Source organism: Oryza glaberrima, chromosome 9 (assembly GCF_000147395.1).
Source record: "Oryza glaberrima chromosome 9, OglaRS2, whole genome shotgun sequence".
NCBI lineage: Eukaryota > Viridiplantae > Streptophyta > Magnoliopsida > Poales > Poaceae > Oryza > Oryza glaberrima.
The window spans coordinates 16907184-16934145 of NC_068334.1; the positions used below are offsets into that span (position 1 = coordinate 16907184).

At 40.8% G+C, this 26962-nt stretch overlaps 1 protein-coding gene and 1 pseudogene across 1 annotated transcript; both read right to left on the reverse strand.

Moving 5' to 3' along the window:
* Positions 1–9981: 9981 nt before the first annotated feature.
* On the reverse strand, positions 9982–15464 carry LOC127785078 (putative wall-associated receptor kinase-like 16; annotated as a pseudogene).
* Positions 15465–21363: 5899 nt separating this feature from the next.
* Positions 21364–26922, reverse strand: LOC127783506 (putative wall-associated receptor kinase-like 16). Its single transcript, XM_052310692.1, has 4 exons — positions 26409–26922; positions 23321–23774; positions 23066–23227; positions 21364–22726 (listed from the first exon to the last, which is right to left on the reverse strand). The coding sequence occupies exons 1-4, from the start codon at positions 26838–26840 to the stop codon at positions 21555–21557; spliced, it is 2220 nt and encodes a 739-aa protein (XP_052166652.1). The 5' UTR covers positions 26841–26922; the 3' UTR covers positions 21364–21554.
* Positions 26923–26962: the final 40 nt, after the last annotated feature.

Here is a 26962-nt window from a genome sequence, read left to right on the forward strand (position 1 = left end):
GGACTCTATACTCTACTTCTAATATTCCTTATTTTTTAATTCCGAATTTCTATTTTTTTTCTTAATTGTATTTCTATATGGATTCTATACTCTACTTCTAATATTCCTTATTTTTTATTCCGAATTTCTATTATTTCCTAATTGTATTTCTATATGAACTCTATACTCTACTTCTAATATTCCTTATTTTTTATTCCGAATTTCAGTTATTTCCTAATTGTATTTCTATATGGACTCTAGTCTCCTCTTCTAATATTCCTTATTTTTTAATTCCGAATTTTAACTATTTCTAGATTGTATTTCTATATGGACTCTAGTATCCTCTTCTAATATTCATTATTTTTTAATTCTGAATTTCAGCTATTTCTAAATTATATTTATATATGGACACTGCTTTTTCTTTTTCTTCGATTAATGTGAGAATTTCTAGACCATGAGAGCGAACGTGGAGACTCTTTTTTCTATGTCTTTAATAATATAATAGATAGGTTCTTGTTCAATTTCATACTACTAAAATATGTCTTTTATCCCGATTGCTATATTTTATAATACGTGGCGTCTAAAGGATTCAGGATGGTCCATCAACGAAATACTCGCCCTCGCCCATGCACGCTTTACTCAGTCAGCCGGTCAGCTTAGTATATGTCGCTCTAATTGGCTGGATTAACTCTAGGGTCCCAGGGAGACTTGCCAAGTCAATGCCGCTGTTGTTGAGCTCAGAGCATATCAGAGCAACTAGCTAGCTGGAGTAGCTTCCAAGAGGTACAGTAGCAGTCGGTCCACGATTGTGGAGACTGATGAATGAGTCCAAGTCTTGTGTGACTGAGACAGTGAGACGTGTGATTCCCCCGGAACAAGTTGGAGGTTGGAGTAGACAAGTGTTGCACCAGCTAAAAAGACTATTTTTTGTCTTGCTCGTATTAGGGCCTGATTAGTTTCCAAATAAAATTTTTCACGCTGTTATATCGAATATTTGGATACATGTATGGAGTATTAAATATAGACAAAAAAAAAACTAATTACACAGTTCGCCAGGAAATTGCGAGACGAATCTTTTAAGCCTAATTGCACTATAATTTGACAATATGGTACTGCATTAAATATTACTAATGACAGAATAATTAGGCTTAACAAATTCGTGTCGCAGTTTCCTGGTGGAATCTATAATTTATTTTGTTATTAGATTACGTTTAATACTTTAAATGTCTATCCATATATCCGATGTGACATGTAGGGCAAATTTTTTTCTAACTAAACAAGACCTTAATCCTCTGTCTGGCCATCCCGTTGATATATATATTTTTCTAAACTTAAGCCCTTAAACAAGCCCTTAACTCCAGATCCCAAACTTTTTTTTCTATTTTTCTATAAGTAAATTGCGACGGATGGATATGATTTAGAACAACAACTTGAAATTCGAACTAACTGGTGCAGTAACTTTCTTGGTTTGTGACAGTTTGTGTGGGTTTTTAATCCAAATGAGTGCCACGTCGACAATCCAGTTATTATAGCTAGAGAGTGTGCTCCCATGGGAAAGGAAAAAGTACACCGAAGGTCCCTCAACTTATCATCGGGATAAAAAACGTTCTCGAACCGCAAAACCAGATATGCCTAATTTTAATCGTTCGTCTTATTTAAAAAAACTTTTAAAAAAAATTAAAAACATAAGTCAGTAATGAGTAAAGTATTCTTCATGTTTTATCATCTCAAACAACAAAAATACTAATTATAAAAAATTTCAAATAATACGAACGATCAAAGTTAGGCACAAAACTTATCGTTGTACTTAAAATGGGACATAAAATGGGACAGAGGGAATAAGATCTCAGAAAGTGTATATTTGATCATAAATGAAGTATATCCCAAGAATTATGGACGACGACTGACTCCCGGGTCTTTACGTAGAAAAGAAAGAGTGCATATACCTTTTTTTTTTTCAAAATGTTTTTCCTCCATCGTAATCGATCTCCAGCTCTATTAACTACACATAGCAACGGAAGACTTCGAACGACTGACGTAACTTGGCAGTCATGCGTGATAGCAGCATTGATAAGTGAATAAACTTGATCCGTTAAATTTGTGTGGCTGATAGTCTAACTGTACCAATCGGCCACCGTTCACATCACATTGGCCCTGCTTTAATCCAAGAAAAAAATTGAGTAAAAACAGGCTGCGTTCACCTGAGAAAACCTGGCCTCGTCCATATCACACAATTTCTCGGCGACCTGGCGAGCGATGTTTATGGGTCTTGGGTACAATTGGGGGGCTTCACAGGGTCGGTCTTCTCTAGTAACAGTTCCGGTTCTCTTCGCTCCGCTCAGTATCATAGAAGACTTGACTGTTTCACAGCCCACAGGGTCTTGTGACTTCGAACGGTGAATTCCGCGTGATGCTCCGTTGCGTGCAAAACTACAAAGGTACATTTTCCATTGCGAGCTGTAGCTCTATTATTTTCAGTTAAGATTCAGATTTTACTTCGATTGCATACTAAAGTTACTAAACGGTGTATTATGTGCCTTTCTATTTAGAAGTTACTTTAAAATATCAAATATATTTATCAAGTTTGTAATAATTAAAACTTAGTTAATGACTTTCTCGTTTTATGCGTGTCAACTTAATTTTTATTTTCATCCGCTTCAAACACAGCTTTTATAATTAAAACACAGCATTGATAACTTAATTTTTACAGATCGAATTGCTGAAAATGTCCGGACCAAACGCAGCTTTTGTCAATGCGCAACCGAGTACGATGAGACAACATTTTTTGGGTTTAGAAGTTGGTTAGGATGGGTTGCAAGATGCATGGGTCAGCATATCTTGTAAGGTTTGGTCAAGAAAATGCTGAAACCAAGTGTACCATAGGCAATTACCACACGGTAGACAGAATCACATAAATCGGTGGGGAAAATAGTACAGTGATAGAACATTAACTTGACTTCGTATGATTGCTTCTTATTCTCATATATGATGAAACACAGTCCCATAAAGACTAAAGGTGTACAGAAACAATATTTTTTTATTTTTACACAAAAAATAATTAATAATGAACATAACTGAGGCTGAATTTCTAGGGTAAGTGAAAACTATGATACAATACGACGCGGTACGACATGGTGATATGATGTATGCTGGGTGGCAAAGAGATTCCAGCTTAACGCCCTGATGCTAGGTCCTTGACAACTTTCTTCTCGATGCTGAAATTTCTTGTACTCGAGGCTCCTGAGCTTATAATGTAAGAAGATTCTCCAAGCAAGCTCTCCAATTCTTCAGGATTTTGTTGCGTCCATGGGTGTTGCAGGCTAGTGCCTCAGCGGACTCATGGGCGATCCGCAGACGAGTAACTAGAGAAATGTTCTGGCCATGGTTGCCATGGATGAGATTGCATAGTGTTTCATTTGGGATGAACTCGTACACTAGCATAGGAACTTGTACTTCAAGGCAACATCCCAGTAGTTTAACAATGTTTATGTGGTTTATTTGGGATAGGATTAGCATTTCTTTACCGAATTCTTTCTTGTGTTGCTCATCCATTGTCATGCATTTCTTGACAGCTATTTCAGTGTTGTCCTTGAGAAACTACGGGCCCACATGTCAGCTTCACACACAAAATAATTAAAGATAGTGGGGCCCACGTGGGCCCCACATGTCATCCTCACTCCTTTCTTCCCTCTTCCCTCTCTTTCTTCCTCATCCTCACGTTTCATCTCTTTTGGGGAGAGGCGGGCAACAACCTCGGCGAGCGAGGCTAGCGGCAGGTGGAGTGAACCGACAGCGGTGACACCCTCGCCGCCGCTTTCCTCTCCAACGGGTCGTCGTCCTCCGCGGCCTCCGTGGTGGTGACCGTGGCTTCTCACGCTGCTGGCCCAGGAGCTGCAGGAGTCGGAGCGCCCCGACCGCAGGCTCCGCCGACGAGGACGACAACTCCAGTGCCATCGCCGCCGCGCGCGCCAAGAACGCGCCGCCCTCCATCGCCGCCACGCTCGAGACGGAGATGGAGTTCGACGGCGGCGACGGTGGTATTAAGGGCACGGATGCGACTGACGCAGCCTGACAGCTTCTTGCGCTTCCCGTTGCCAGCGCGAGCAGGTGCGCGCGGAGACGTCAGTGAGTAGCAGCGGTGGCATCGGCGGAAGCGTCGGTCCAATCCGACGCAAGGGTGTCGATGAGGGAGGCGAGGCCGGGGCTGAGATCGTTAGGGGAGGCGGAGGTCGCAGAAGCCGTCGGAGCAATGTAGAGAAGGAGGAGCCCTGTCGCGGGCGTGCCAGCGGGCCACGCTAAGGGAGCCGGAGGTGGACATGGCTGCAGGTGGCGATGGAATTGGTGAAGACCTGGGCTGCGTGATGAAGTTGGCGGTGGTGTGCTCGTCCTCTAGATCGGGCGGCGAAATCAACAGCCGGCGAGGGGCTGCCAGATCCGCCCGCGACGGATTGAGGTCAAGGTCGGGGGTTCTTGGGCAGTAGTGACTCGGCACTGGCGGCGAGCCGTCTCACAAATGAGAAGATGGGGAGGAGATAGAGAAAGGAGGGGATTAGGTGGGGAAATGGGACCCACTGTCATGTGGTTCCACTATTATTTAATCTTATTATTTGACCGACATGAGGTCCAACATTTTTTTATTTTTTAAATTGTTAAATTTTGCTTTATATGCCACGTCAGATGAAAACCGAGTCAAATTAGCCACGCAAGGGCCACGTCAGCTGAAACTGCCATCCAAATCGTCTTGGGTCTTATTTTGTGCTGGTTTTGACAGTTGAGAGACCCGTTATATCTGGTTTTCCGGTTGAAGAATGAAAATCAGATTCGTTGACAAGTTAAGGGACCTCATATGAACTTATTCCCATAGGAAATTAGTCTACGGAAAAAGTATACTTTGACTCCCTTAACTATCGCTCGAGTATGATTCATGACCTCCAACCACAAAACCGGGTATATTGACTCCGCCAATTATCAAAACCGGTGCAAACAATGTCCCACGGTGGTTTTAGAGGTGGTTTTTGCTGACGTGACGCCCACATGGCAGTCTTGACCGAGTCTTTGTCCTACGTGGTGCTTACGTGGTATTAGAATAAAAACAAAATCAAAAAAATATGTGGGAGCCATATATCATTCACACAAAAGAAAAGTATTGTGGGACCCACATGTCATCCTCCCCTCCTTTCCTTCTTCCTCCCCTCTCTCTCCCTTATCTCTCTCTCTCCCCCGGCCTTTCTCTTGGCTGGAGCGGCGGTGGCGGTGGAGGCATCGGAAGAGCTTAACGGATTCTTGCGGGATGTTGGCCTTGCCGTAGGCGGCGATAAGGGCGGCGACGGTGGCCTCCTTGGGGGCATGGAGAAGGAGGGCATGGTGTCGAGGAGGCAGCGGGCGTGGTTGAGCATGTGGTGGGAGGCGACGATCGGGATGAGGAGGGCGAAGGTGGACGGCTCGGGGTTGAAGCCGGCGCGGCGGTAGGCGAAGCGGAAGAACTAGAGGACGAGGTCGACGCGGCCGGCGGCGGCGGCCCCAGAGATGACGCGCGTGGACGAGCGTCGGGGAGAGCAGGCGGATGGAGTTCTCGAGGCGGCGAGCCTCATCCCCACCGCCACCGCAACCGCCGCCGCCGCCGCTCCCCGCCGCCACCGCTCCCCTCCGCCTCGTTCCCATCGGCCATCGCCACCGCCGTCGCTCTTGAGGGAGAGAGAGATAAGGGAGGGAGGGAGAGAGATAAGGGAGAGAGAGGGAGGATGACATGTGGGTCCCACTTTTTGTGTGTGTGTGAATGACATATGGGTCCCACATATTTTTTTATTTTTATTTTTATTCTGATGCCACGTAAGCGCTACGTAGGATAAAGACTCAGTCAAGACTGCCACGTGGGTGCTACGTCAGCCAAAACCACCTCCAAAACCACCAAGAGACATTGTTTGCACCGGTTTTGATACTTGGAGGAGTCGATATACCTAGTTTTGTGGTTGGAGGTTGTGAATCATACTCGGACGATAGTTAAGGGAATCCAGGTATACTTTTTTCTTACCTAGCGTCTCGATTCCAGCCCAACTGGCGTCACTCCCACCTGGGCCACCACCCACATCACTCGTCGCCGTTCCTAAACCCAAGAGAACTCCTCCCCTCACGCCAATGCCGGCCTCGTCCGCGCCGCCGCCGGGAGAGAGAGTGACCGAGGCGGCGGCAGGAGCAGCCCGTGCGAGAGAGTGAGAGGGAGGAAGGGACCATGCGAGGAGGCAGTAAAGCGCGGGCGCACGCAGCGCCGCCACTTCAAGCAGGGGCGCGAGGTCCTCTGGAAGCACAATCTCCCAGCGCCCTCCAGCCGCTTTTGCTTGCAATTTCCCTACCAAAGCACGGTAATCCTGCAATTGTATCTCCTTGAATCCCCTATTCTGCTTGACACACGCTAAACGTTTGGCTGCGTGTCGGATCCATGCACAATCTGTGGGGTCGTTTTTGAAAAACATCCCTACAAACGGTGGCAGATCTTTAAATTTTTTTGGAGCCTAGACAAGATTAATATTATCGCTGATAATTTAGATTTTAAAGCTAGTGTCATCTTGAACATCGGTGCTAGTAGGTTGTATTGCTTTGGCCTTTATAACTACAGTTTGATGGTTTGGTCCTTGCTATCTCGTTTTCTGATAATCTGATTATTCATCTAATTAATCTTCATTAGAACTTACGAGACAAAGTGATTATGTTTATTTCAGCTTAAGATTATTATAATCTAGATTATAGAACTAGATTACTATAAGCTGAATTATAATAAGCCGACATAGAATAAGCTGCTAGCTGTTTGTTTCTCTAGATTATTATCTGTTTGTTAGTTGTTTGCCACCCAATAATCTAAGAAAAGCACCTTTAGAGTGGCTCACCAGATTATAATAATATGGCTTATAGATTATAATAATACTCCCTCCGTTTCACAATGTAAGTCATTCTAGCATTTTCCAAATTCATATTGATATTAATGAATCTAGACATATATATCTATATAGTTTCATTAACATCAATATGAATGTGGGAAATGCTAGAATGACTTACATTGTGAAACGGAGGAAGTATATCATAATAAGCTATCTATTTGTTTCAGCTTACTCCTAATAATCCAGATTAAAATAATCCTAAGCTGAATTAAACATGGCATAAGTATATGGTTAACGAGTAATACACTGCATATGCATTGGAGCAGTGTGTTGCTGTACGCATGGTGCCCAGGCAATTGCGCGTGATGGCCGGGCGCCGGCGCCGCCACTGCCTACAAATTTTAACTTTCATGTACAAATTCAAAAAATTATAGAAATGACTCCATTTAAATACAAACTAGTAGTAACTGATTTTAAAGGGTTAAATTTCTAGCTCTGCCACTAACTGCGTCATCATGGTTGGCGGTGGTGGTGGCGGCCATTCATGCATTTAGGCTTCAGCTATTTGCCTTCACGACATCGTGTATAGAAGTAGCGCACCTGGGCGCGTTCAATGCTCAGCATATCCTACTCTGTTTTAGGCTGTGTTCGGGAGGAGGGGTTTCCTAGCATGCAAAATAAAATTCGTATTATTGCATGATTAATTAAGTGCTAACTAACTATTTTTTTAAAAAAATGGATTAATATGATTTTTTAAAACATCTTTCATATAGAAAGTTTTTTATAAATCACACCGTTTAGCAGTTTGAAAAATATACATGCGGAAAACGAGAGATGTGGGTTGAAAAAACGGGGAGAAGAACACAGGCTGAGGGGACTAACGAATTGTTGACACATTGTACATTTCAATGCTCTTGCTAGATACCTTCATTCCGACAAATTTTGCTTGCATGATTGGTGGGTGGGTACTAGGTGGCTGGAGCAGTACGGCAAAAAAAATGTACTACCTGCATGGCTGCATCTAAATATAGTTAAGTGCGGATGTGAGTTTTCTTATTTAACATTTGACATACGTCTTATTTAAAAAAAATTTATAAAAAAATTAGTCACACATAAAGTATTATTTATGTTTTATCATCTAATAACAATAAAAATACTAATCACAATTTTTTTAAATAAGAAAAACAGTCAAATATTAAACACGGAAACTTACAACTGTATTTATATCGGGACGGAGTGTTACGTTCCAACATCAATTTTGACAGATCAAGCCAACCTCAAGTAAGCACAAGCAAAACCAGCATCAAACCACTGAAATATTCATATACAAAACAGAGAGAAAGAAGAGTTTAGACAAGGAATAGCAGGAGATTGGGTTGGTAGAAAGGAGATCAGGAAATCAGAGGAAATAGAGTAGGATTTGGGAAGAAGCAAGAGGGAGGGAACAGCCAGGCAATAGGCTTCAGTTCTTATATTCTTCGATCCCCTTCCCATTGTGCCTGGTTCCTTTTTGTAGTAATTACTTGATGTAGCATATTGGGCCTAACAGGCCACAATCCACCATGGATGTCTAGCCCAACGCGAGTCCGTGACACGGAGAGAGTACCAGATTTGATCTTGAAATCCTTTTTGTTCTGTAGTGGTAGAAATTAAAGAGGAATTTGAAGGTTGCTTCATTCGCGTGCATGGCTGCCCAAACAACCCGTCTTGTCACTCAGGAGGAAAAACAACCATAGAAGCATCCGTTTCTCTTTCTTTGGAATGCTATTATCCCTCCGTCCCACGAAAAAGATCTAGGACTAGATGTAATATATCATAGTACTACGAATCTATCACATCCAGTACTAGGTTGGTTTTTATGAGACGGACGGAGTATGTGGCAAGTAAGCAGTTAAAAAAGAGCAAGAAGTTGGCACAACAATTACCGACTGGATAAACTTGTAAAAGATATGTAGGCATGGTTATAAATAATTTAACTCTGAAATTCTAAGCACAGACTACTAACATAGTTCCACCCTTCACATTTTCTGGCCGTTTTCAGTTCAGAACTTCAGATACTAGACCAAAACAACCAATACAATTATATAAACCACACAATCTACAATTCATTCTACCAATGCAAATACTTACCTAGTAGTCTTCGGTCAGCTTCCTGCGTTTTGGGGATTTTTCAATTTTTTTTGACCCCTCCAGTGTTCGCCACGTGTTAAACTGTTTTGCTTCCAAGAACAAAATATTCGTTTATGATCAATGCATTAATAACTATAAGAGACTAGAGAAAAATGTGCATACATACATAGACAAATCATTGTTAGGCTTCTTATCTTGTTAATTTCCTTTTATTATTGATCCTCTTTTCCGTTCAAAGGTATAACTTAGAATTATTTAAGTTTCTTTCCTTCCTTGTGGAGAGTTTTCTATCTACCTCATGAGCCAATGATTTCTGAAATTGCGATGTTGCCTATCCAATTAAAGATATAGTGATATCTATAAATGTCCCCAAGGTGTTATCAAAGCGTTTAAAAAACCATAGCCTATAGTTCTTTAGAAAAATGATAGGATGCATTATTTAATTGTTTTGTTAATACACAAAGAATCAATGAGAAATTAGTTGTTCATCAATAGGAGAAGCATATTATCTAAAAGAAATAAATATAGAAAATCCATAATTCATCTTTGTAGCTAGAGAGAGCGGTTAATTATTGATAAGACTAAAAGTTCTTTTATTAGAGAAACTTCACCAATTTTTTTTCATACAACAAATAATTTTGCACACATTCTATTCACTCTTATACTCATGTAAAGAATTACTCATTTGTTCCAACACAAATATGCAATCCCTTCTATTACCTTTGGCAAGAATTTCTTAAATTTGACACTCTACTGTATAACTTTCCTTTTCATCTACAAGAGAGATGAATGATCTGTCTTAAAGTAAATACATGTTTTGAATCCCAATCTACCAAGAGTAGTGATACCAGGAGGATATTCTAACAGATACAATTACCTTGCCTTCACAAGATCTCAACTTTACACAAATAATTGACATAGATGAGTAAGAGTTCCTTGGCTCTACAAGGAATCTATGATAAATCACAATAGGATTGGACATAAGCTATACCAGAGAGAGTACTGCTTAACGCCCTGATTCCAAACCCTTGACAACTTTCCTTTCAATGCTAAAATTTCCTGTACTCTCAACCTCTGAGATGACCACACATGATGACTCACCAAGCAAGCTCTCCAATTCTTCTGGGTTATCGTGTGTCCATGGATGCTCGATGACTTTCCTCAGCCTATCAAGCTTATCTCTTACTTCCTTCATTGATGACCTATCTACACCGGACATCTCCAAGCATTGTCTTGCTAACTCGGCAATCTCTTCAAGAAACCCCATATTCTCATTATTCTTGATTTGATCATCCAATAGATCACTGAGCTTATTCTCCTTCATTGCAGAGAGAAACCTCATAGACAGGCTTTTCTCATGTTCAAGCGCATCAAGATTGAACGGCTTCTTGCGTGTAAGAAGTTCTAGAAGAACAACTCCAAAGCTATATACATCACTCTTATCTGTTAATTGGCACGTTTGCATGTACTCTGGGTCAAGGTATCCACAAGTTCCTTGAACTAGTGTAACAAATTGCGTCTCATCTGTTGGAGCTAGGATAGATGCACCAAAATCTGAAACTTTTGCTGAGAGGTTGCTATCAAGGAGGATGTTTGACGACTTGACGTCACCATGGAGGATTGGTGGGGAAGCACAAGAGTGGAGGTAGGCAAGTGCCTCAGCAGACTCATGGGCAATCCGTAGGCGAGTAACCAGAGGGATGTGCCAACCATTATAGTTTCCATGGATGAGATGGTAAAGTGTGTCATTTGGGATGAACTCATAGACCAATATAGGGACCTCCACTTCAAGGCAACAACCTAATAGTTTAACAATGTTTTTGTGGTTGATTTGGGATAAAATTAGCATTTCTTTGCCAAACTCTTTTTTCTTTTGCTCATCAATTGTCATGCATCTTTTTACTGCTACTTCCAAGTTGTCCTTAAGATGTCCCTTGTAAACAATTCCATTGCCTCCTTGGCCTAGAACTTGATGTTCATCAAATTTGTTTGTCGCCTGTTGCAATTCTTCTTCCGAGAAGATTTTGAATGCAAGACCTTGTTTAGATTTCATCTCTTCATATAGTAGCAGGCCACCATGCCGTCGAAAGTAATGATTTTTGATGTGCTGTAGCTTTCTTCTATCATGAATTAAGCATGCACAAGTTATGGTGATCACTAGGATGACAAGTCCAACACTTGTGCCTACACAATCATAAAAGCTTGTGTGAATGACTAGTAAGGCCAGTCCCAACCCAATGACTAGAATGGTGTCCATAGCATTAAATAAGCTACCACCTAGGATGAAAGATGATGTGGCAAGTGAATAAATGAGGAAAGAAAAGGAAACCAGGTCTTGCATGAGACATGCATGGTTTTTACACAACATCCAAGACATCATGTGAGATAAGTAGCATTAAATCTAAGTATGGAACAATGGTGTTTGCATTGAAACAGAGTGTCTTGTACTAGTTTTTTTTGATGATGTGGAGTTTATGGAAACTATGTCTAGTGTCTTGGGTTGGGATTGGCCTAAGATATGGAATTATGGAAGATCCATGAGCTAGCCATGTGTAATGACTAATAAGGCATGCAAAATTTATATATTAACAATTCTCATATTGGTGTGCACAAATGGTTGGCGTTATCATTAGTTCTAGTGATTACGGAAGAGGGGAACCAACCTACTATAGGAAGTGCAAGAAAACCGGACTTCCGATTTGGTATGCAAGTGCCATTCTCCATATAGTTTCCTTGGTGGCATGAGCAAGTGAAACTCCCCATTGTATTATTGCATATCCCCGGACAAGGATAAGTAACATTGTCGAGGCACTCATTGATATCTGAAATCAAGCAACCATTGCAAGTTTGATTGAAATTGTCATATCAAGGAAGAAGAATAACGAAAAAGTAACTATGGTACCTTCACAACCATCTTTAATATACGGGTTTCCTTCATATCCATGTGAACAATTACAACGGTAACCTCCACTCGGATCATCATTGCAGATGCTGTTTGTACTAACACAAGCATAGGAAGTGGTTTTGCTTTTAGCCTTCTCACATGTATCCAATGTTATGACCCAGTCCAACACAACTGGAACTCCCTATTTGTACGTGTCGTTGAATACCGTGGAGTTGAGGTAAGTGGTGCTAAATTGGAAGGCCTTATCCTCCATCATCGCCATGTAGCTGCAAGGGCTGCTCCTCCATATTTTGCTATCATTGTAATCTTCATCAAAATAACCATCATAACTATATATGTGTCCTGGAACATCCATCTGGCAACAGCCACCGCCGGAGCAAGATCCATTCACAGGTGTTGAACCATTACATGTCGAGAAGCAACCAATTACGTACTGTGGAATTTGCATATGTACTATTAGACCAAGAAGTAGTGAACTCTGCCACTGTTTTCTTTATTAAAAAAAGAATAAACACTTATATGATAGTGTGTATCTGTTTTTTTTTTCTTGTTGTGAAAACATACTACTTTGACGATCTTTTTTGGAGGGAGCAATATTGACAATCTTGATGGTTGAATGCGCATTGGCAACCTCACTAGTTGCACATAGTGACTCATATCACTACTATAGAGTCGGTCATCTATGCACGGAAATGGTTTGTTTGGTCCCTTGACGTGCAGGCGACTTGAGGCGACGTTTGGTCAATGGACAAGACTAAATTAAGCTAGAGAAGCATATTTTATTTATTATAAAAGCAGCATGCTTTTTTTTTTAATATTAAAAAATGGCAATGAAATCATTATGGTGGGTCTAGTTAGGTTTTGGAGGGGGGTTGATCTTCTTCCTCCTCCCCTTCTCTCCTCCCCATAGGGATCCAACAGGGTGGGAAATTGGGGGGGGGGGGGGGGGGGCTTAACCCACATTAGATTTGCCCCGGGCAGCGAGACACATGTGGTATGCACCGCCACGGACACAAACACAACGTCCCCTGAATTAGCTGGGGAACATGCGCAGAAGAAAAAAAAACTAGATGGCTACACCTTCTAGGATTTGAGCAAGAATACCTTACTATGATTTTTACCGGAATTGATAATTAAATTAAAAATGTTCGACAATTTTTCAACCAAAACCTTCAGATTTATGATTGTCAGATCACCTTGATATTCATGCGGAGAGGGGAAAAAAAATCTGTGCAATACGTACAAGTTGAACATGCAACATGTGAGGTGGATGTCGTGCTGCTAGCCAACCGGTTGCATGAACGTTTTATTCAACTACATATAAGTTACACTATAATCATATTATAGTTACAATATAATCTCAAATTATACTACATTATATTTAAAAGTCTTTTATTAAAAAAACTGTAGTGTATACTGTACAGTAGCTCCTAATTTTTATTGGACCATAACTAATATTTATACTGATGTATATTATGGGGCAGGGTCCCTAAATTATTTTTTTTAGGCTTAAGGCTGCCTCTCCGCTTGCGCCCTTACCCCCTACCCTGGCAGGGTCGCACCTTGGATGAGAAAAAAGGAGCATTTGTATAGGCTGGTTTACTTTCAGACTACATTTCTTGAGAAGTGTTCAAGCTTGTACTAAGTATGAGATCTTGTTAACTTTTCTTTGAAATCTTGTGCATGGAAAGGTGTGAGTTGTACGTGTTGAGTTAATTTGCTTCTTTATTTGTAAATTATGTGTTCTATTGTCTTTGTGATATGGTTTTTCTTTTGATTTATATGCTGAGTTTTTGTGGTGAGAAGAAGGATGAATAGATGAAGCTTTATGCTCCTTTTGAATCCATCTCCCTCTTGAGCGCAAAAGATGTTCTTGTTGATTTGCCAGTTTTTCTTTTCTTCATGGAAATATTTGGAGGGCCTTGGTCAGTGACTTCTACAAAGTATGGGATTTTGCTTATGGAGAAACAACACAGCATTAACGGAAGGAATCCAATATACCATCATTAATTTGGAAGCTGACGGGCACTGGATCAATAGCACAGTGCGCAGTTAGCTTTTTTTTTTTTTTTGAGAATTAGCAGTTAGCATATCAAGCGCAATTTGCTAGCCAAATACAATCAGCTGGGGCAAGGCAAATCTGGGAACCCTCCAAATGCAAGTTATTCTCTTGGTTACTCCTTCTGAACAGAATTTAGATCTCTGATAGACTACAAATCAGAGGGTGGCTAGCTGAATAACTATTTCTACCAATTGTGTTTTAGAAGCCTTGAGACAACACATTTTCGAGGATTGTCAGATGTTCAAATCCATATGGGAGGCCATTACGCGAATTAAGGACTAGTTAAAATTGGGTGGCAGCATATTACAGTCCACTTGATTGCTAGGTTGGTGGAACAAAAATGCAACACAACATGACAAACACAAATCAAAGGGGATGAGATTCCCTATTACTTTGGGTGGCGTGGGTGGCGTGGGTAGCATAGTGTGAGCGGAAATACGGAATAGACGAGTCTTAAAAAGTAAAGAGATGATCAAAGCGTGTAGATAGTGACAAGAATCTTGGGAGAAACCGGTTTTTGGCAAAATCATATCGGATCACTGCTGCCCATCCAAAAACTTCCCTCCTATATATACTTCTTCTATCTCATAAGTACTCCCTCCATTTTATATTATAAGTCGTTTGACTTTTTCTAAAGTTAAAGTTATTTAGATTTGATCAAGTTTTTAGAAAAAATTAGCAACATTTATAACATATAACACCAAATTAGTTTCATTAAATTTAACATTGAATATATTTTGATAATATTTTTGTTTTGTATTAAAAATGTTAAAATATTTTTCTATAAATTTGGTCAAATTTAAAGTAGTTTGACTAAGAAAAAAACTTAAACGGCTTATAATATAAAACGGATAGAGTATGTACATTTTGCATGTGGCTGGGAGAAAAAAAAAAGAATACACTTGCCAAGTGAAATTCTAGATAAACGACGGTATTGGCCTTGCGACAGTTTTCGGGAATTCTTTCCCCCCTAGTCCCCGGCCGATTCCCTGTTTGTATACTTAACATGGTGTGCTTATTAAAACGCCTCTAAATGATAAGCTTAAGAGATATATATACTTACAGCGTTGCTCTCCATATAAGCCATAGTTTGACATCCGATGACGATGATCTTGTTTTCGGTCGATAGCCAGAAAGGTGAATCACCGAATTCTGCCGTTGCGTTGCTGTCGTACAGGATATGGCCTGTCACGTGGTCATAACACTGACTGGATATGCCCAACTTCATCCATGCCTTGCCCTCCTGCACCGAAATCTTGGTAACCTCGGTATTGTTGTAGAAAGGCTTCTTGGTGCCATTCACGTCCAAGCAGTCGAGATCAAACGGATACTTCGTCTGCATCGCGCAGTGCTTGCCGATGCCGAATGGGAACGGGATCTCGACGTCGCCACACCTCTCCGGGCAACCGGGGCGTTGCCCTGCCGGTATATCGGCCGTTGCTGCCGCCACCCAGACAGCCGACAGACAGACACAAAAAAGGCTGGCAAGAACTGCCCGTGTATACTGCAACTTCATCTTTGTTGGTTGTGTGCCCGTTGTTTGCGAGGTCAGCGCTCCAGCTAGCCTATATATATAGAGAATATATAGAGAGATAGCCTACAGTGGAGTTCTCAAAAAAAAAAAAGAGAGAGATATTCTACAGCGCAGGTATCGCGTATAGTACGTAATTTTGTTGACGTGGGCGGCTGAATACCGTAAAGTTTTCTCTATTTTTTTTAGGGAGGGGGATGTGTGTACGATGAAGAAGCATTATTATTATTTTATACAGTAAATGCAACTTGCAGAAATAGTAGTAGTAATCAAATACAGTACATATTCACACATACTTGTATGCAGGACTTCTTTTTAATTTAAAGCAAGTTGCAAGAGCATTGCAGTACTCCATAACCGTCCCTTACCTTGCCTAACGAACACAGGCACACACGGACACACCCTTAGAAATAGGAGGAGCTAGCACTAGAGGAGGAGGTGAACGCCGTCACCGACGAATGTTTCATGTGAGCAATTAGATTAGCCTGATCCCTTCGTTGTCATCATCTGCACCCTTGATGAGTTGTGCAGCCAGATCTAGGTGAAGAGCCCGAAATAGGGAGAAGACTTTTTGTGTGCATAGGGTATATTCCTGTCTAAATGAGACTTTAAATTTTATTACGTACTCCCTATGCTTCATATTATAAGTTGTTGATTTTTTTTTCTTATTTAAACTTTTTTAAGTTTAATCAAGTTTATAAAAAATATATTAACATTTTAATACATAACAAACATATTATCAAAATATATTCAATGTTAAATCTAACAAAACTAATTTGATATTGTAGATATTATTATTTTTTTATACAAATTTAGTCAAACCTAGAGAGTTTTGACTTAAACCCGTATGGGCATATATACCATGTTATACTTGCATGTGTAAGGTCAACGTTTAAACGATATACTTAAAAAAGTGAAAGGAAAAAAAAAAGAGAGAGAGAAAACAAACAGTAATAAGGTTGACGGCACCTTCTGTTTGTTTTTACTTTCTTTTTCTATTTTTTAATATGGTATCTGTAAGGGTATAATAGGCATTTAAATGTTGACTTTTCTTGCAAGGATGACACAGCATATGTTGAGCATATGTTGAACTGTATGACACAGCATATATTATCTAATACCGAATGCTAGAAATCAAGGATCGTTTTCACTATGTACCCTTATTAAATCATATATATAAAGCTTACATAACTGACGCCCCAGTAAAATTCAACTTTATTATTTTATAATTTTAAATTATTAAGTCGTGAAAATATTATATTTGAGAGTGATATTTATTAATTTCTAATTCTATAAATCCACGTATTCTGTAATGGAATATCTCCGCTCTAGATTTGATGGATGACGGGTATAATTTTATCTTTTTTAATTAACACAAGAATAATATTTTTAGCTTGTCTCTTACTGATTTTGCTACTTCTAGCTTGATTAGTGTGAGGGTTGTACGAGATCCTTTGCTAATTAATATAAGGAAATAGATGTTACCGTTGGGATAGGCTGACTTTGACCAATAAAATGCTAAGTACTTGTATATGGCCCTATGGGAAAAATATGTATCGTAAACCTAAAAATTTAAAAATGGATGTGTCTGATATTTGTTTACATCACCATTAGTAAAGTTTTACTCAGGATAACGTGGATAATTCATAAACAAGTTCATTTTTTATCCGATGATAGTTAATTTACATAATGATATTACATACGTGATTTGCACTACTTTATTTTCACATATACCTCCTCACGTTTTTAATTAACTTCGTTTGACAAAGAGCCTTTGTGTTAGTCAAAAGTGTACTCCAGTAGGCCCTAAATGCGATGGCGTGACTGGGTCATGGTTGCACGCTCCTGGGATTATATAGTTTCTAAGGTCCTATTTCAGCTTAAAATTATTATAATCTAGTTTATTGAATCAGATTACTATAAACTGGATTATAATAAGCCGACATAAAATAAGCTGTTAGCTGTTTGATTCTCTGTATTATTAGCTGTTAGACACCCAATAATCTAGGGCCTGTTCACTTTGATGCCAAAAAAAAACCTTACCAAAATTTTGGAAACTTTCCAAAATTTTGGCAGGATTTCTTATATAGTTACCAAAATTCGGCAGCAAACTAAATGTAGCCACTTTTTTGACAACTTTACCAAAATTTGGTAAGGTTGAAAATGGTATAAAAGTGAACAGGCCCCCTAGAAAAAGCACCTTTAGAGTGGATTATTATAGTAATCTGGTTTATAGATTATAATAATTTATCATAATTAGCTATATGTTTGTTTCAGCTTACTCCTAATAATTCAGATTATCATAATTTTAAACTGAATCAAACAGGACCTTAACAAATGATAGGGGCTCGCAAGTTCGCAGCGGTCTCGGCCTTCTCCAATATTCATAGGGCTAGTGGCAGGTGTACGGTTAATGAAGATTGCATGAAGCTGATCCAGTGGTTGCGGTTAGGGGTGAAAACGGTCACAGAAATTTCTGGTCGACTAAATATCGTTTTCGTATTTGTATAAGGGGTACCGTTTTCGATCGTACCATTTTTGGCTATTTATGAATTTTGATTTTACTAATCGTATTAATGTTGATACTTACCAGTTTAAATGATAAATATGATCAATTATTAGTCGATCGAGTGTCATTTACTGATTCTGACCGTTTTCACCCTAGTTGCGGTAATTAAATGCGCCATATGTTGTCACCTCTGCGTAATCTGTATCAACTTCGGAGTACTGCTCGATCGACATGGTCAAAATGAAAAACGCGGCCGGTACATGAAATTCTCGGCGTCCTGGCTCGGCTGCGTCGTGCAGAATTAGTTTTTCCACTACAAGGAGTAGACTTTTGCATTTCGGAGATACTGCTGAAAAGTAAAGTGATACATGTAAAAAGATTCTTACAATTTTTTTTTACAAAATACCTGATATGAATGCCACATGGTGATATATCTTTGATTTTCCATGACTATCAACCAATTAAATAATTAAACAGTTTTATAATACGTTTGTGTATTAGAATTTTTTACATGCATACCTGAAAAATGTTGCATTCTTACCGGCTCATCCAAATAAGTTTGAGGCAATTTAAGATGGGTCACACGATGGGCTGCGGGGATGAGTACGGAGTACGGTTGGATACAACGCATCCCCTAACTTACGAAACTAGTGCGCACGAGGTCCTAAGGCGGTTTGGATGGTGGTTTTGGCTTATATGACACCTACGTGGCTAGTTAGAGTAGATCTTCATCCCACGTGGCGCTTGCATGACATTATACGCAGAATTTTTTAATAAATAAACAAGGGGATCCATATATTAGTCATAAGGGAAAAAAAAAGATAGGCCCACATGTCAGCGGGTTGTCAGTTAAAAAAAATATGTGGACCCACATGTCACCAACTCTCTTCTCTATATTCCTCTTCTCTATCCCCCATTTTATCTCCCTCTAAAGGACGGGAGGTCGTAGACTGGTCGACGGACCTCTGTCTCAGCCTCCCGGAGCTCCGGAGGTCGACAGGCCAGCGATGGACGAGCTCCGGATCTTGACGAGGTGGTAGTGGGGCACAGAGCTTGAGCAGCGGTTCTGGTGAAGGGTGGCGGCCGGCCCTTTCCTCTTCCCCACGTCCCTGCTGTCGGCTGGCCGACGCCCAAATCTTGCAGCTGGTCGGACGCTATCATTTGTCAGTAAGGAAGGAGGCAGATATCGACCGCCTTCTTCGAGGAGGCCCGCTGCTGTAGTTGTTTGTCAGCGAGGAATGTGGCAGAGGCCGCCTGTCTCCCCTCTGGGACATCCTCCATGCGCTCTACCGAAAGCTACCACACGTGTTGGCCCCTCAGTGGCTGCTGTTGGGTCATCTCGCTGACAACGATGTTGAGGTCGAGCGCACACACCACTGTCCCAGCCCGGTGGACCTGACGGCCCTGTCGACCTCTGTCCAGTGAGGAAGAGGTGGAATGGCAAGGATTGCTTCCTTCCCCATCCTCTCACACGTCCTCGCCCATGCCACGATTTTTCACACACCACCAGTGTCATTCCTGTGTGAACGAGCGAGCGATGGTGGCAGCAGGTGTGGAGCTTGAAGTCGACGTCGCCGCCTGGGGTGAGGAGAACTGGAGAAGCTAACCGCTACCATTCGGGCATGTCAGGAGTGTGGAGGAGCAGTAGAGGGAACGGTGAGGAAGAGATTAGAGAGGGGGAAAGAAGAGGAAGAAGACCAAGAGTATGCAAGTGAGAGGAAAGAAAGAAGAGGGGAGGTGTGAGGATGACACATGGGGCTCACATGGGCCCCACCATTTTTAAAATTGTTTTGTGGTGTAACTGACACGTGGGCCCTATAGTTTTTATTATTTTTCTAGACTAAATTGTCACGTCAACGCCACGTGGGATGAAGACCCAATCAAACAAGTTACGTAGGCACCACGTTAGCCAAAACCATCATCCAAACCGTCCTAAGACCTCGTGCGCTTTGGTTTTATAAGTTAAGGGATGCATTGCATCCGGTTTTTGTGGTTCAGGGTGTTTTTGAAAACTCGACGACAAGATAAGGGACGTAAAGTGTACTTTTGCATAGTTAAATGCCCATCGCAGCTTATAATTCTACAACGAGTGGGCTGGCCCACATTGAGCCCAACCGGTGCCACCATCGACGACCTCCGCCTCTCGCCCAGCCGCCCTCATCGCTTTCCGGTCGCCGTCGCTCCGAAACCCCATGAACCTTTCCCTCCCTCCCTTCGCGCCGCCGCCACCCCTATCCGCGCCATCACCGGGAGTGAGAAAGGCGACAGCTGCAGCAGGAGCAGACCGCGCGAGAGAGCGAGAGGGAGGAAGGTATGGGAAGCGGCAGGAAGCGAGGGCGCACTGTCAGGAGCCGGCCAGATGAAAGGTCCTGAACGCAGCGCCGCCACTTCAAGCAGGGGCGCGAGAACATCTTGAAGCACAAACCCCAGCGCCCTCCTGTGGCTAGTGGCGAAGGAGCCGAAGGAAGCGGTGATGGGTGCAGGGGAACCCCTCGTGGTAGCCCTTCACCACCGAGAACCCGGCTTGGAGGACTACTTACAAGGTGCGGCCGCTTGCTTCAGATCATGCGTTGCTTACGCATTTTTACATTTTTGGCGTGTTTTGGTTTGATTATAGCCTTATTGGCTTATACCAGTAGCTTTTATAGTGTAGAATGGAGGTGTGCTAGCTCACGTCCTCTCAATGTGTTAGTTTTATATTCTGTTTTAGAATGTGATAATTTGTTGACTGCGGTTATTATTATTGAAGTCACAACTCTATTTCGATTCTTATACTGAGTAGTGAGCATTGATCTCTAGATTTACCTTATGGTAATAGAAGCCTAAAGCTGGGACGCACTGAATCGATTTACGGGTGGGGGCATTCGGCGGTTGACAGAGTAAACAGGGCAGCGGCACAGCAGGGTAGCTTAGACAGCTTGGACAAGGCAGAGTTTGGTGTGGTGAAGTGGTTTAGGTGACTACGGGAACGGGCTGGCAGAAGCAGAACCTGGGGAAAATCCCTGGAAAAGCTGGAATTGGAAGGTAGCTACTGAAAGTCTGAAATTTATACCTACTTCTCGGTCCTGTTCGTAGAATTCAGATTTCAGAAGCTGGGAGAGTGGGAGGTTGATACCGATGGGCCAGTGTGCCACTGTGCGCGATGTGCACTAGCTGTATGATATGCGTGCGTCCTTGTTGTGCTGGACCGATAAACACACAAAATGTAGTGCAATGTCACCAATTGTGAGCAAGCCAGGCATGCTTGTATGTAAGGAATGCTGAAAAAAGCACTCATGGACTAGCTGTACATGCAGTATGCATGTTTCTATGACCACTAAGATGTGATTTGAAATATAGTGATAACCAATAATCAATGACAATTCTTCTCGACGCTAACACCAAGATTGTTGAGTGTATTCCTTGAGCAGCCGCCAACATTACTTTGTTGTCCTACATACAATGCAAGTAATTTTGCCAACAATATGATATTGCATATTTACTGTAATAAGATCTGTGATATGATTATTTTAAGTAGATAATACTGACATTGCCCACCAAGATTTTGAAAAAAAAAAGTATAGCTACTACCTCCCTGAATCTAGCTCCATGACACCTTTTCTCTCCATGCTGAAATTTCCTGTACTGGTATACCTTGAGCTGACCATGGACGATTCTCCAAGCAAACTCTCCAACTCTTCTGAATTCTGTTCTGCCCATGGATGTTGCATAACCTTTCTCAGCCTGTCAAGATTATCTGCAATGTGCTTCATTGATGGCCTATTCACACCAGACATCTCCAAGCATTGTGCTGCCAACTCTGCAATCTCTTCGAGAAATGGCATATTCTCACTATTCTTGATCTGGTCATCTAATATATCTGCAAGCTTGTTATTCTTCATTGCATTGAGAAACCTCATTGATAGGCTTTTCTCATGTTCAGGTGCATTGAGGTTGAACGCTTTCTGGCATGTGAGAAGCTCTACGAGAACAACTCCGAAGCTATATACGTCACTCTTATCTGTTAATTGACACAACTGCATGTACTCTGGGTCAAGATATCCACAAGTTCCTTGAACCAGTGTGACAAACTGTGACTCATCTGTTGGTGCTAGAATGGAAGCACCAAAATCTGAAACCTTTGCTATCAGGTTTCTATCAAGGAGGATGTTGGATGATTTGATGTCACCATGAAGGATTGGTGGTGAAGCACATGAATGGAGATAAGTAAGTGCCTCAGCTGACTCATGGGCAATCTGAAGACGAGTGGCCAGGGAGATCTGCTGACCATGGTTACCATGGATGAGATCGAAAAGCGTGCCGTTCGGGATGAACTCGTATACTAGCATAGGGACCTCTACTTCAAGACAACAACCTAATAGTTTGACAATATTTTTGTGGTTGATTTGAGATAAAATTAGCATTTCTTTACCAAATTCTTTCTTCTGATGCTCATTGATTGTCATGCATCTTTTGACAGCTACTTCCATGTTGCCCTTCAGAAGCCCCTTGTAAACAGTTCCATGGCCTCCTTGCCCAAGAATCTGTTGTTCATTGAACCTATTTGTTGCTTCCTGTAATTCTTCATGTGAGAAGATTTTGAATGCAACACCTTGTTGCGATTTCATCTCTTCAAATAACAGCAGACCACCATGCTGTCGGAAGTAATGTTGTTTGATGAGCTGTAGCTTTCTTCTCTCTTTGATCAAGTAAGCACACATTATGGTAATCACCAGGACAACAGATATGATACTTGCGCCTGCACGTTGTTGGAAAATGATATGGATGAAATTCCATCACCTAGCCAGCAATTACATTTTTTTTTCTATGGACCAATACTGAGCAGATTTAAGGCTATCCCTGCAATGTCGCAATGAAGAAAGGTGCTAGAGTTGTGTCTTGTTGGCCAACGCGACTACACAAAATTTGGCCAAACAAGTTTTTTTTTTAATTATTACTTATTTCAGAAAAGCTCTGGTGTTGTTTAGAGGGAGAAGTGTTGGATTGTCATATTGTATGGTATGACTACACACTACGCAGTATTTAAACTGGTGATCCATAGACATGGTAGTAGTTCTTACAGAATATAGGAGCTCACCTACTACCACAGGCACTGAGTCAAAACGTAGTTTCTTCTTTGGCATACAATCTCCATTCATCATATAACTTCCTGGGGAGCATGAGCAGGTGAAATTCCCCAACGTGTTGGTGCATATCCCCTTGCAAGGGTAAGTAGCATTGTTGAGGCACTCATCAATATCTGAAATCGAACCACCACATTGGGTCAGAATTGTCACATTACATACAAGTGTACATAAGCAGCAGACACAAAATTAAAGGTGCAACACAGTACCTTTGCAACCATCCTTTATGTACGGGTTGCCTTCATATCCATTGGAGCACTTGCAGCGGTAACCTTGTGCGTTCGTCAGGTTGTCAATGCACTGACTGTTGTTACTAATACATGCGTAGGAAGTCTTGTTTCTTCTAGCTTCTGTACATGTTTTTGATGTTATGGCCCAGTCGTAGACAACCGGAACTCCCCCCTTGTACGTGTCATAAAATACGCTGGATGTGAGGTAACTTGTGCTAAAGTTGAATGCTGCGGTTTCCATCACTGCCATGTAGCTGCAAGGGCTGCTCATCCATATTTTAGTGGTGTTGTAGTCTTCGTTGAAATAACCCTGGTAGTACTGTATGCTCTTAGGAACATTTGCCTGGCAGCAGCCAGCGCCAGAGCATGAACCATTCTTGGGAGTTAGTTTGTTCACTTTGTTGTCGCATGCTGACGAACACCCGATTACATACTGCATTTGTTACATATGGATGCAGAAAGCTATTTAGTTGAAGATCAAAAGCAACGAATATTCAATGAAATTTGTACAATTCTTTACACCTTGCGCTTTTAATTCCTTAGACCTTGCCCTTTTTTACAGTTCTTTTTTATTCTTGTAATTGTAACTTTTACTTCTATATTCAATAAAATTGGCACATCTTTACCAGTTCGTTAAAAAAAGCAACAAATATTTTTTTTCATGATTAACAAATTACTCTCTCTGTTCCTGTTACATATTCTAAGTTGTTTTAGTTTTATATTCAAAGTCAAAATTTTCTAACTTTAAACATAAGAAAAGTGCACCACATCTACAACATCAATTTAGTTTTTATTAAATCCATAAAAAATATGTCTTAATAGTGTATTTATTTGGTATATATTATAAATATATTTTTCTATAAACTTATATCAAAGTTTGTAAATTTTATCCCACCCAACCTAATAGCTAATAGTTGACTGTAGAAGACAACATCAATGGCAATTGATGCAATAACCGCACATCATTGAAATGCATGTGAAAAACCGGATCGTTCTTAATTTTTACTTTTCCTCTTATTATAAATATTTGACATTTAGCTAAGATGAGATCTGATCAGACCTTCGAAACTTTGATTATCAATAATTTCTCAAATGTTTAATTTTACTAGAAAAAATACACGTGTGTTGCAACGGGTGAAGGTTATTTTAATCTTATTATTGTTATACGGTTTAGTTAAGATAAAATTCACTATGGGAATTCGCGTGAATATATAGCTTTTTATGAAACCATGAACTGCAATTAAGAGTCCAATCGTCTCAAAATAACATACGAGTTTTTTTAAAGAGATTTCTTATACGACTCCTTATGTATTTCCAAAAGTAAACAAACTTAAAAACTGACTCAAATACAGATATATATTTCCAAAAGCGAATAAACTTAAAAATCGACTCATACACGGATGACGTACAAAAGTACCGACAAAAACATCTTCAATTTTTATAATAGTAGAGAAGAGAAAAAGAAATAATATATGTAGATTTTCCTTGAAAAGTTCTAATAATATTAAATATGGAGTATCATAAACTTACATATGTTATAAATTTATTTAATATCATGCTTCACGCACTTAGGTGTAGTATTCGACTGCAACTAGGGACACAACTAGCGTGTTTGAATCTCCTGAAGATGAAGATAAAGATTAAGATTAAGTGTTTAATGCAAAACCAGGTGGTAATAACGTGTGATTAATTGAGTTTTAATTATTACAAACTTGAAAAATAGATTAATCTTATATTTTTAGAACAACTTTCATATAGAAAATTTTCACACAAAACGCACCGTTTAGCAATTTGAAAAACGTGCCACGAGTATCCAAAAGTTTATCCAACTTTTATTGGAGAAAAGAACATAAGCAAATGGGATAATAATATCTATTCCCAATCAATCTATGGACGCAGGGACGGACCAACAAAACACCGTAATATTTCAACTCTAATCTTAGACCAAGATGACATGGGCCTGCTTCGGGAGCTTAAGATTCTGAGAAGCAGCTGGTTGGTAGCAAGCTGGCTTCTAGTTCATTTTCTAGATTCTACAACTACAGCTTCTCAAAATCTGGACCAAAAGCTGGACTGTTTGGGGGGAGCTTCTGATTCTGGGAGAAGCTGCAACAGCTAGAAACTCCCCCCAAACATGCCCATAAGCTGGTCCAGGTCTTATGAGAAACCTTGGTCCACCCCTTATGGACATCTATAAATCTCTATCTCTACTATTATAAAAATTGAAAATATTTTTGTTGACATTTTGGTGCATTGTTCGTATTTGAGTCAGTTTTTAAGAGCATCACCAATAGATTATCTATAATCTTCCCTCCAAAAATTGTTTTTGGGTTTCCTAAACTGCAAATAGGAAGTGAAAAAACTCCTCCCTCTAACAAATAGCCTAAATTAAATCCCCAAAACTTAAAATGGACCCTTCTGTTAAACTACTAACAAAAAATTCTATTTTTTCTTCCATCGCAGAAAGATCGCTATCTCCCACATGCGGGAACGGGAGGAGAGATGCGGGAGTGCGAGATTGGGAGCGACTTTTGCGAGAACACGCATCCGCATATAAACGGAGCGAGGAATCGGGAGAAGAGAACTCTAAAACTTGGGTAGGTGAGTAGGGGATCTGTTGGAGCTATTTTTTTGTTTATTAAAATCCCTCCAAATCAGTTTTGAAAATCAGATAGATAGACTGTTGGTGATGCTCTAAGTTCATTCACTTTTAAAAGTACATAAAGAGTCGTATAAAAATCTTTTTAAAAAACTCGCATATTAATTTGGGACGAGAGTTAGACTTCTAATTGCTTTAGAATTCTTGCTAAACCATAAAAAATAGCAACGTAGGATATGGCCATCATTCCAATAAAAGTTCCAAATTAGATATCAATACTATCAAAATAAAAATCCCATATATTGTTTAAAAAAATCTAACAATAATATGATTAAAATAGTTTTCACCCGTTGCAACACACGGGTATTTTTTTCTAGTTTCTAAAAAAGTAAAATAAAAATAAGGGTGACTCATTTTTACACCTTTGTGAAAATCAGATTTACTAAATTATACTGAAATAGTACTTACAGAATCGGTCGTCATGTAGGCGAGAGTCTTGCATCCGATCACGGTAATTTTGTTATCCGTGTCCGATAACCAGAAAGATGAACCACTCAAATTCGCCGATGCGTCGCTGTATGACATACCGCCCGTGGATTGGTTGTAGCACTGCCTGGACATGTACGCCTTCACCCAGACCTTGCCGTCTTCCATGGAGATTTTGATCACCTCGAAATCCCCCCAGAAAGGCTTCTGATTGCTGGTGCCTTTCATGGCGTTGTCGCACTCGAGCCGAAAACCCTCGTGAATCGCGCAGTGATCGCCGATGCCGAAGGGGAACGGGATGTCGACGTCCCCGCACCTCGTCTGGCAGCCTGGGTGTCCGGCAGCAGCCGCGGCCAACCCGATGGCGCCTGAAATGCAGATGAGAAGGCAGGCGGAGTGGAGAAGCTTGGTCATTTGGTTAATTCTCTCTTGGTGGTTGTGTGTTTCTGAATTCTGAGTACGTGTGATGCTGCTGGCGGCCTGGGGCTGGGCCGAGTGTTAAATAGATGAGAGGAATGCACTAACTGACTGTATCC

Coding starts and splice junctions, on each gene's coding strand:
- LOC127783506 (XM_052310692.1), bottom strand. CDS start 26,840: ATGACCAAGCTTCTCCACTCCGCCTGCCTTCTCATCTGCATTTCAGGC. Junction 23,775..26,408: donor CCTACATGACGACCGATTCT/GTAAGTACTATT, acceptor TAACAAATGCAG/TATGTAATCGGGTGTTCGTC. Junction 22,727..23,065: donor CTCAGTGCCTGTGGTAGTAG/GTGAGCTCCTAT, acceptor AACAACGTGCAG/GCGCAAGTATCATATCTGTT.